Source organism: Dama dama, chromosome 15 (assembly GCF_033118175.1).
Source record: "Dama dama isolate Ldn47 chromosome 15, ASM3311817v1, whole genome shotgun sequence".
NCBI lineage: Eukaryota > Metazoa > Chordata > Mammalia > Artiodactyla > Cervidae > Dama > Dama dama.
Genome location: NC_083695.1, coordinates 70,917,485 through 70,929,532, shown reverse-complemented (window position 1 = coordinate 70,929,532; position 12,048 = coordinate 70,917,485). Strand labels below are relative to the sequence as shown.

Sequence of the window (12,048 nt, the reverse complement as noted above, 5' to 3'; positions counted from 1 at the left end):
TTGCCATCAGTTATTTAACCCCTTCTCTCTGATGGACATTTATGTTGTTTCCATCCTTTGTTCTCAAGTATACTGCTGCTATGTCTGTCTTTTTGTGAACTTATGTAAGTATTTCTGTGAGATTGACTCTTAAAAGAGGAATGGTTGGAGCAAAGGGCATGTACCTTTAAAGTGTGGGTCAATACAATCTGCTTGGCTCCACCAAAGGTGGTAACAATTACCGTTCCCTCCAGGGATACAAGTGCTTGCCTGCCTCAGTGAATGAAAGTCGCTCAGTCCTGTCCGACTCTTTGTGACTCCATGGACTGTAGCCTGTCAGGCTCCTCCATCCATGGGATTTTCCAGGCAAGAATACTGGAGAGGGTTGCCATTTCCTTCAGACTTTGAGTTAAAATTTACCTCCCACTGCCTGACTTTAATACTGGAGGAACATAGTTGGCAGTGATATCCATGTCCACGTCAGTAGCATAGATGTGGCTCCAGCAGCATGTGATTCTCCTGAAGACAGCAGAACCCTGAGGACACCCAGGAGCCTCACTCTCTATAGCGTGATTCCTGAGGGGAAGCCTTCCTTAACAGGATATTTTCTTGATATTGATTTACTCTAGTGATTCCCCTGTTTTAGAAAGTTTTTAAAAATTAAGGTATGTTTTAAATACTATTTCAGTAACTTTTGAAAAGGGTATTCCGTTCTGCATAAGAGTGGGCAGGCGGTTGAGCGGGGGCAGGGAAGTTGATTTCCTCTTGTGGGGCAGCTCACCCTAACAGCCCCCACCCCTACTGTCGCATTCTCCCGTGAGGCTCTGCGTGGCCTCCTGGGTTGGTAGGAAGCAGCTCTTCCTGAGGAACAGCAGACGTGGGCGGCCATCCAGCGCTGAGGTGTGGCAGGGCTGGGGCACTTCCTCCTGTGAATCAGTCTGAGCTGGAGTGAGGTGATCCAGCTATAATAGCTATATTTTCCTCAGCAGAACCACCTCACTTCGCTGACTTCACTCCCTGCCCCCTACCTCAACCCTGGCCCTAGGTTTCTGTTTTCCTGAGGGCATCGCCCCAGGGGCATCATTATCTTCTGTCTGCTAGTGCTTTCCAGAGTTCAGCAGCTCTCCCATATTGCCTTAATCTTCCCAGCAACCCCATGAGTCCACAGATGGGTCCTTGTCAGTATCGCCATCTTAAATCTGATCATTCCACATCCATCGGCCCAGGGTGCATTCCTGACGTATGTGTTTGTCCACTTACTTCTTTCTTTTTTTTTCTTCCATTCTTCCTTTTTTCTCTCTCTCTCTTTCTTCCTCTTTTCCTTTCTTTATTCCTCTTTATTCCTTTCTCATTTTTTTGTCTTTAGACTTATGGTGGCTGTTTCCCTGTTACCTGAGCTAGCTGAGAAAGGAACCCAGGTTATATTTGCCTTTGAGAACAGACAGTGTTTCCGTTTATAGACTAGACTTACTCTCTTGCTAGCTTTTCCTTACAGTTTTATTTCTTTTGTTTTTCCCTATGGTTGGGTGAAGGAACGTGAAACCCAAGAAGAAACACAAGAGGAAAGAGTCCTGGGATTTGATCACTGTGCCTCCCTCAAAAATATAACAAATAAGAGAAATTTTATGAATGTGTTATAAATATTTAAGAAGAAAGTTGCTTCTCAAAAGCAAGGGATTCCAGATTTTCTTTCCATCCTGGCCCCAGTGAACCACCTTCCATGGGAATATGCCTGTGGGTCACACACAGAGCAATAAGCTGCTTGGGGATAGAATTGACGTGACAACAGGCCAGATTTCGAAAACCACGCTCATTGATGGTGAATGAATGAGGACTGTTATGAAATCTTTAGAAGCTACCCTAAGTACTAATTTGGGTGTGTAGGCGACACAGCCTCTCTGTCACTTAACCTTTCTCTCCAGACTCTCTTTTCCTGTTTAGGTAACGAGAGAAAACAAAGAATTGCACAGAAAGATCCACCGGATCATTCAAGAGGAATGCCAGAAACCAAATCGTAAGTGTGTAATATCCATGTATCCCAGTGTCTCGGAAGGGGAAATGTTCCCTCCTAGAGAGCACTGGATAGAGGGTCAGGAAACCTACGGCTTTTCCCAGTAACAGCTTGCAGGCATGACTGGTTCAGAACCCTGCCTTCTCGGCACCTCGGGTTCCTCCTGGCTCAAGTGAGTGTTAGCCTCGCATGGTTGTTCTGACCTGGGCCACACCTAAGAGTCAGCCTTGGAGCTTTTATGAACATACCAGGCTCAGGTCCCAGCCCTACGGATTCTGATTCACTCAGGGCTGGGTTGGGGGCTAGACAGTACACTCCTCGGGATTCTGATGCAGCGAGGCAAGTCGTCAGGCTAGGAGTTTTCGACGTCTTTCTGGTGTCACAGTCTCTTGTGTGCATGCTAAGTTGCTTCAGTTGTGTCCGACTCTTTGCGAACCTATGGACTATAGCCTGCCAAACTCCCCTGTTCATGGGCTCCTCCAGACAAGAATACTGGAGTGGGTTGCCATGCACTCCTCCAGGGGATCTTCCCGGCCCAGGGGTTGAACCCACATCTCTTATGTCTTCTGCATTGGCAGGCGGGTTCTTTACCACTAGCACCACCAAATTTGTGTTATTTCTTGTTCCACTCTGACTTCTTGTCTCTAAACCCAAACCTGACATTTTCCTCTCTCCTACCATCAAGCCCTTCAGTGTTGGGAGGGGTGGTTCTAGACATTCAGTTCAGTCGCTCAGTCATGTCCGACTCTTTGCGACCCCATGAATCACAGCACGCCAGGCCTCCCTGTCCATCACCAACTCCCGGAGTCTACCCAAACCCATGCCCATCGAGTTGGTGATGCCATCCAGCCATCTCATCCTCTGTCGTCCCCTTCTCGTCCTGCCCCCAATCCCTCCCAGCATCAGGGTCTTTTCCAATGAGTCAACTCTTCGCGTGAGGTGGCCAAAGTACTGGAGTTTACAGTTTGTGAAGAGTATAATTCAGTCATCTAGAAGCCTGATAATTTGCAAGAGAAATGGTTTTGCAAGAGTTGGTTTTAGTGGAGTTAGGTCAACCCCTAGTGGTTAGAAACTCAAATTGTAGATAGTCTGACAACAGACATTGCCATTTTCACACTAGTTAGAAATAAAGCATTTGTCTTATCTTTAAATCCTGTGTAAACTGAACACTCTTAAAGGTGACTTTTCAGTCTACCTTTTGTAAACATATGCTAAGAACAAATGTCGGCATATGTCAACAAATGACGCCAGAAGAAGAGTAGAAGGGCTGGTTAAGGAGCACAGGCAGGCCTCTTCCTCGGCTTGCTTGCTTTCCAGAGAGGTCCACCTCCTGTCCTTAGAGCCCATGTGTGCCTGAGACCTGGATCTTTTCCAGGCTGAGTCAGTGGGTGGAGCGGGACCAGGTCTCCAGCCCTGGTGGTGATGGTATGCAGCCCTGTGTAGCCTTTGAGGACCCATGAGGTCACCTCCCAGAGTGGTGTGATAACAGCTCTTAAAATAAACTGAAAGCAATCTATTATTTGATGCAAGGTTTCTTAACTATTGTTCACTTCATTCAGAACAAGAAGGAAAAGTATCCTTTAGTTGCATTGAGGGGAAACTGCCTGTCCACAACTGAAGAGCTTTTTATAGCATGAAATGCAGGATTCCTCCACCAAGAAGGGATGAGAGGGGAGACTGCTTCCCGGTGACATTCCTGCACTGATGCTAGCCCCAGGCTATCTGGCCAGATTCTTATTTTGATATGTATTAGGAACAGGGTGGATGAAGGATTAGTAATCCTAGGGCCTGGTAAAGCAAATGAAAGCAATTCACACTACCTTTCTTAGGAGAACCAAATAGCCTGGGTGACCTGAGGGTCTATAAAGTGGCAGGTTTTATATCCACTTCTAATCCACAGGCCAAGTCCTGCTTTGGTGAGTGTGTCTGTCAAGGCTCTGCTAGTCAGTCTATAAAAGGGAGCCTCTAAAAATGATAAGCCAGTTCCCTGAAACTAGTGAACTCCCAGGAGACAAATTCTGGAGCATGGATAACAGGATGCCAACAAAAATATCATGTAGGGACTTAGAGTCTGTTGCAACCACTCCTTTTCATAAGAAATACTTATGACATTAAAAAGTTATTCAGAATATTGTATGCATAGGGTAAAAAGTAAAAAAGTACAAAAACACACAGAGAAAAGTCAGACTTCCTCCCAGCACCGAGCCTCAGGCTCTGTGTTTCCCTTTCCAAAGGAAGGGGATGTCCTTGGTTTCTGGTGTATCCTAGAGATGTCATATGCACTTATAAAACACATTTGTATAGTTATCCTTCCTAAAATGCCTAAATAAAGCTTAGCATATAATACTCAGTGTTCTATACATTGTATTTTAAATTTAGAGGTCATTTTAGAGGTCGTTCAGCAACAGTATGTATGTAAATACCTGTCTCTTTAATAGCTATCTTTATATTTCACTATATATATTGATAGATATTTGACCACTTATTTAATCATGGCTATGAGAGTTGGATCATAAAGAAGGCTGAATGTCAAGGAATTGATGCTTTTGAACTGTGGTGTTGGAGAAGACTCTTGAGAGTCCATTGGACTGCAAGGAGTTCAAACCAGTCAATCCTAAAGGAAATCAGTCCTGAAGGACTGATGCTAAAGCTGAAGCTCCAATATTTTGGCCACCTGATGTGAAGAGCCAACTCATGAGACAAGGCCCTGATACTAGGAAATATTGAAGGCAGGAGGAGAAGGGGATGACAGAGGATGAGATAGTTGGATGGCATCACTGATTCAATGGACATGAGTTTGAGTAAGCTCCAGGAGATGGTGAAGGACAGGGAAGCCTGGAGTACTGCAGTCCATGGGGTCACAAAGAGTCGGACATAACTGAGCAACTGAACAACAACAACTGAACCTTTCCTTCATTCCTAACCTTTCAAACAAAACAAAGAATTGAGTTTTCCTTGACAGGATGATTGGTAGGAGAACTTAAAATCTTTATAGTCACTTATGAGGTCGCAAAGAGTCAGACACGACTGAGCACTGAGCTGAACTGATGAGTATTTCAGCAAAGGGTAAACCTACATTAACGGCAGGATCATAAACACGGGCCAGTTTTCGGTCCCTAAGGCACTGGTACTAGGCTTGTCTAAAGACGGGCTGTGTGGCATAGTTGTAAAGAGCGAGCTGTTAGAGACACCTTACCTGGGTTTGAATCCCGGTTCTGCCACTGTGAAGCCATGTGGCCTTGGGTGAGTCTGTGGCTCAGTTTCTTTACATGAAAAACAGATAATAATGGTACCTACATTGTGGATTGTTATAAGGATGAAATAAACTGGTGTTTTATAAAACTCTCAGGAAGCTGTAAGAGTGAGAAACACCAGAAACCCTTCCCTCTCCTTAGACAGCAGTCCCATCTATCTGCTATAGCTATTTGGAACTCTACAGTATCTATGAAAGCTGGCAACTTCCAGAGGAAGGTGTGGACAGTAATTGGGGTTGCTTCCAGTCAGTATCAAACCTTAGTAGCCGCTGCCCATCCCATACCTCCACCTGCATAGCAGGCAGCTGTGCATGTGTTTCTGGATCTAGGGTGGGCAGAAAGGGCCCAGTCCTCCACGTGTCAGGGGTCTGTGCTCTGGCCACTCACTAGTGCTTCTGATCACAGAGGTGTGGACAGCGGTGGATGGCTGTTGTTGCACCTTCTCCCATTGCTGTGCCTGCCTTACCCAACAGGTGAGGTGACTTCCAAGGGATTTTAAAAAGACTGGCACCCTTTTTTAAAAAAAAAAACACCTTCATTTCTCTGTTGTTTTTTTTTTTTTTTGCCGCTTTTGGAGCCAGAAAAGAAAGACTTAAGACATTCAAAATCAACTGCATATATGGGGAAAATTAGAAAGTGACCTCACATACCCAGGAAAAGGCACAGACTCAGAAATAGACCTGAGAAGACCTTAGGTTTCCATCTCAGGCTATTCTTGGCTCAGAGACAGCCTACAACAACCAAAAAAATTAGAAACAATAACAAAAAAACAGCTAACACCAGGAAAGGGGAAGAATCTAATCTCCAGAATTACCACATTATTAGATTCAAGTGTCCAGTTTTCAACTAAAAGTGAAAGATATACAGAGAGACAGGAAACTATGACCCATTCAAAAGAGGCAATGGGGGGAGCAACAGAAACTATCCCTGAAAAAGACCTGATGGCTTATCTATTACACAGAGGCTTTAAAACAGCTGTCTTAAAGATGCTCATGAAAATGATGGGTGAATAAAATGGAAAATATTGATCAAGAGAAAAACTAAAAAGAAATCCTGACAAGGACAAAAACTGAAAGGCAACATTTGCTAGTGATTCAAAGGCAGATTTGAACAGGAAGAAGAATCAACAGGGCTCTGAAGGAAAATGAACAGAACCTAAGAGACCCGTGGGACATCATCAAATGGACCAACATACATGTTATGGGAGTCTCAGAAGAAGAGAGCAGGGGCAGTTATACTGATACTAATATCAGACAAAATAGCCTTTAAATCAAAATGTTACAAGAAACAAAGAAGGATATTATATATTAATAAAAGGCTTGATAAGAAGACATAGCAATTTTAAATGTTATGTGCCTCATGACTGACCATCAGAATATTACATGAAGCAAAAACTGACAGAATTGAGAGGAGAAATGAATAGTTCTACGATAATAGTTGGAGATGTCAGTACTCCACTCTCAATAGTGGATAGAAAAACTGGACAGAAGATAAGGAAACAGAGGCCTTAAATAACACAATAAGTCAGCCAGATCTCACCTGTGCACACAACAGACTACCTGACAACAGCATACGTGTTCTTCTCACATATACACGGGACCTTTTCCAGGACAGAACGTGTTAGACTGTCAGTAATTCTCAATAGATTTTAAAAGATAGATATCATACCAATTATCTTCTCTCTGACCAGTATCTTTCGAAGTTAGAAGACAATAACAGAAGTAAAGCTGAAAAATTTACAAATTAGTGAGAATTAAATAACACATTCTTAACCAATTGACCAAAGAAGAAATCACATGGGAAATTAGAAAATACTTAGAGATGAATGAAAACTAGAAGACAACATACCAAAGCTTATGGGACACAGCAAAAGCTGGATATAAAGGGGAACTTTATAGCTAAGAACACTTACATGGGTTTACAATTTAAGGAACTAAAAAAGAAGAACAAAGTAGCTCAAAGCTAATAGAAGGAAGGAAACAATAAAAATTAGAGCACAGATAAATGAAATAGAGAGTAGAAAAACAATAGAGAAAATCAAGGAAACCAAAAATTGCTTCTTTGAAAAGATCATCAAAATTGCTAAACATTTAGCTGGGTGGACTAAGAAAAAAGAGAAAAAAGTCAGATTACTAAACTCAGAAATGAAAATGAGGACATTAATACTGATTCTACAGAAATAAAAAGGATTATGAAAAAGTACTATAAACAACTGTATGCCAACAAATTGTATAACCAGATGAAATGGACAAATTCCTAGAAACACAGAGCCTACCAAGACTAAATCATGAAGACATGGAAAATCTGAGTAGAGCTACAGTAAGGAGATTGAATCAGTAATAAATAATCTCCCAACAAAGAAAAGTTTGGACCTAATGGTTTCACCAGTGAATTGTAAATATTTAAAGAACTAACGCCAGTCCTTTTCTGCCTGTGACTAGAAGATCCCTCTATGAATAGCCTTGCTAGACAACCCTCAGATGGCAGAATGGCCTTTGTGAAGAAGTCCTTTAAGACCTCTGGGGCAGTCAGCACTGCTGAACATACATGCCTATAAGTCACTTTGAGCCCTGAGCCTGAGCACCCAGGTCTTATAAAAACTAAGATTACAAGCCGAGCAGTGCTGGAATTCCCAGTGTTCCCTCTCTGCTGTGTGCAAACCCATTTCTGCTTGGTGTCCTCTACCCACCATCATCAACTCTTCCTCTTGGGAAAAGTTGAAGCTTCTTTAGAGCACGGACTAGGTTTTGTGCATCTTCTTAGGTTATGAATATAACGATAAGTAAATTCTCCAAGGATGAAGCACCCACCGTGAGTTTCCTTTCACCAACACAACCAGAGGTGAAACAGGTGCTTTTCTTCCCATTTAATACATGAGGATGCGGGATGAGAACCATGGACCACTTTGCCCCGGTCATAGAGCCAGCACTTGAATTTGGGTCCTTTGGACTCCAGGGTCTGCTCTCCGTCTGCCCTCTGTACCTGTTCCCACTTGTTTAGTGTTGCACATGTATTAATAGTAGGTGTTCAGGAAATTTTGTTTGAACAAATGTTGAAGAAACAGCTTGGAAATGTGGAGACCAATGGAGTTTCCCAGCAGTAACTCCGGTTGGCAGGAATAATGAGTTGAGTAGCCACTAGAGGTCAGAATTAACAAGTCTTTGTTAGCCCACTACCTGTGATCTGCCGTGACCCTTACAGCTGGGAAGGACCTGAGAGGTGCCCCCACCTCCGGTCCCACTCCCTTTTGGTCAGAAAACCAGGCTTGAAGATGCAGTGACTTGCCCAAAGCCACAACCATGTTTTGCCCATCGCCACAACGACTGAGTGACTGAACTGAACTGAACTGAACAGCCCCTCCAGGACTTTGCTGGAGCCTAAAGCATTCTGTCATCTGAAAACAATGTTCAGTGACTGTGCAGAGCACTGGTGGGCCAAGTGCTGGGCATATGTCAGTGAGAGACCTGACTGTGCTGAAAACTGGGGAGGGTTGGTTTCCAGGAATAAGGTTTGACTTTGACTCAATGTTACAAATAAGTTTTATGTCATGACCCAGTAAATTATATCATTTTATTATAAATTTTACTTCAACTATATATATATATACATATATAATTGAATATAAATTAATATCCTACCTTAATATTTATCCTACCTAAAATGCAGTACATTCTGTAATCTCATATTCTGGTCTGCTTCAGTCTGTTTGGTAAGAAAAGAATGCTAATCACAACCCACTAAATTGATTTCATGATCCTCTCTGGTGGTCATAACTTCAGTATGAATACCACTATTACAGAATGATTGATTTCTATTAGGAAAGCAGTCACTCACCCTGAACTGTTACAGATGGTCCCATTTGTCCTGGTAGAGGGTGAGAAGTTCCTTGAACACAGCCACCACAGACAGACTGGAAGCCTAGGCAGAGAGGAGTGCGAAGAGGCCAAAGGTCACCATCGCAGTCCCATGGTCCAGGATTTGTGGAAGGAATAAGGAGACTGCTGCAGGCTGGCTCTGCTGTCCACCTCAGGAGGGCTCCCACCTGGGAAGCTAGGGGGTTAGCGCTGAATATGTGCACCTGTACATGAGACTTCATGAGAGAAAAAGATGATCAAGCGCTAAAACCCCATGGGGTTATGAGTATAAAATTACTGATTGGGAATCCTGGAAGGCTGAAGGCCTGTGTCCCCAATCAGTGGTCCCTGGCGCACACCTGAGAACAGGTGATTTAGTTTGTTGTTGTCAGTAAGGTAGGCCAGTGCATCTCCTGCTTTAATGTGCATAGGAATCATCGGGGCGCGTTGGGAGGTCTTATGAAGCTGCGGGTTCTGATCCAGGAAATATAGAGAAGGACTTCTATGTAGAGGAAAGGACAGCAGGGAGAGAGGAGGGTCTGACAGGTGTGTCCAAGCTTTGCCAACTCCCTTTTTCCCACAGATGTGGAGAAGGGCTGCCACTTCCTGCACATCCTGGCCTGTGCCCGCCTGAGCCTCAGCCCAGGCCTGAGTGAACCTGTGCTGCAGCAGGTGCTGCAGCTGCTGGAGGACCAGAGTGACATCGTCAGCACCACGGAGAAATACTACACGGCATTCTGAGCAGGGGCCGGCAGGCAGCACAGGCAGAACGGGGAGGAGGGAAACCAGCTGGCATTCACTCCCAAGCTCTGGTTTTAACATTGTGCCCAGGCTTATAGGTCTGGGGGCAATTATCTCTTAATAAACTATGAAATCTGGTGACTTAAGGAATGGGAATTTGGCATAAATTCTGGAGGCTACCTTCTACCTGCCGTCAGTTCAGTCACTCAGTTGTGTCCAATTCTCTGCGACCCCATGGACGGCAGCACGCCAGGCTTCCCTGTCCATGCAACTCCTGGAGCTTGCTCAAACTCCTGTCCATCAAGTCAGTGGTGCCATCCAACCATCTCATCCTCTGTCGTGCCCTTCTCCTGCCTTCAGTCTTTCCCTGCATCAGGGTCTTTTCTAATGAGTCTGCTTTTCACATCTACCTGCTGTATCCTGGGATAAAATGACTTATCTCAGCCACAACATGCAAGAAAACCCTCCTCATTGGACTCTGGGCTGGACCGAGCATCACTCACAGAGCAGAAGAGGAAGAAACTGCTGGTGGCTGGCCTGGTTGGAGGCTGTGCCGTGGGAAGGGGTCTTCCATGGTACAGGCCTCTGGACTGCGGGAACAGAAGAGCGTACAGATCACCAGCTCAGATGCTTTTGAAAACCTCAGACTATCAGGTACTTTCTTGGCATCTGTTGGTGGTTAAGACCCTGGTGTAGAGGACTAGGTCTCCCTGGATGAGTGTTGCTGACCTATAATTTCTGTGGGTCAAACCCCAGCATTGGGTCTAGTCTTGGGTTGAATTGTTTATAGCGATGGGAATAAAACAGGATCTAAGGCATGGCCTTGCATTTGCCATTTTCCCTTTGTCCCTTCTGAATCACAAGGCATTTCAGTACATGTCCCTGTGCTTGAGGACACTGTGACTAAATACAACACATTGTCTCTTAATACCCTGAAGTTCTTGGAGGCTGCCGGCCAATTACCTGGCAATGATAAGATGTTATTTTCAAGGTTACCATTGTACATGCAGAATGTCCTAACACCTTCCAAACACTCGGTATGTGCCCAGACAGGTGATGGGGTCATGCTTTTGCTGGGAAAGACAGGCAAAGGGAAGAAATCTGGCCTATGGCATAGGCTTGTTCTAACAGCTCGATGACAAATCCAGCCAGCGAAAAGCAAGTGCAGGGAAAGATTTGGAGTTAATTACAGTCATTTCACAAAAGCACATCTGCCTTTGGCTGCTTCCTTAGAACTTGACTTAGTAAGCTTTTAGTAGCTCTACTGGAGAGCCTGCAGGCCTGGTCTGTTGTTCTGCTCTGTGTGGAAACAGAGTGGTTTTATACTCAGAAGTCGCCTGTGGCTCCATGTGTGAGTCCTGGAGTGAGTCCTGACAGACGACTTCCTGTCTTGGACTTTTCTGACTTGACCCAAACCTCTGCCCGGTTTCTAGCAGTTGTTACCCAGATAGGTGCCCTGTATTCAGAAGGATTCCTATAGAACAGGGTTTACCTGGAATGACACCCCAGTGGTTCCTCCTTGAGGTCAGCAGCTGTTCCATACTGAACACATCTCAGATTATTGGAGCTGCCAGGAAGGGGTCTTGAGTCGGAACATAAAAAGGACACATCCTTGCACACAACCACCCCGCTTCTAGGGGGGCTGTAACCCCAAGGAGTGATCACAGAGGATGGAGAGAATGAATGTCCAGGGTGCCCATTGCAGTGTAAAACTGGGGTAAATATTCCTCTATAGGGAAAAATTAGTAATGGTACATGAACACAGTGAAATACTATGCAGCCATTAAGTTAATGGAGTAGACAAATACTGTTGCCATGGAGCAGTTATCTTCAGGAGACTGAGTGGGAAGAAAATTGAGTTCCAAATCTATTTATATAATACCACTGACCTGCAACCCCTGTGTGTGTCTGTATGTATCTAAACAGAGAGTGTTTCTGCATATCCATCCATATAGATGTGGCAAGTGTACACATGCATATAGGTGACCACTCCACTCCTAGGGTTCAGTCCCAGACCTCTTTTCTGTTTAGCTTGCTCCCACAGGAATCTCAACCAGTCCCAAGGCTCAGACCATCTGTATGTTGACAAACCCCAGTTACATCCAGTTCACACCTGTTGGAACTCCTGACCCTCCAATCAGCCTCCTGCTGACAGCAGCATTTAGGTGTCCAACAGATATCACAAACGTAAGATACCCAAAGCCAGGCC

The 12,048-nt window shown here is 44.5% G+C and overlaps 1 protein-coding gene across 7 annotated transcripts in view; it reads left to right on the top strand.

Moving 5' to 3' along the window:
• The window catches only part of STN1 (STN1 subunit of CST complex), a 36,390-nt gene extending 26,405 nt beyond the window's left edge, over positions 1-9,985 (top strand). For 4 of the 7 annotated variants that reach the window (XM_061162545.1, XM_061162543.1, XM_061162546.1 and 1 more), the window contains exons 9-10: positions 1,921-1,993; positions 9,682-9,985. In XM_061162545.1, coding sequence (XP_061018528.1) covers positions 1,921-1,993; positions 9,682-9,839 — 231 coding nt within the window. In that variant the 3' untranslated portion in view covers positions 9,840-9,985. Of the gene's footprint in view, positions 1-1,901; positions 1,994-5,649; positions 5,718-5,825; positions 9,659-9,681 lie in introns of those variants that run through there. The other 3 variants (XM_061162547.1, XM_061162549.1, XM_061162548.1) reach the window with 3 other exon arrangements.
• Positions 9,986-12,048: the final 2,063 nt, after the last annotated feature.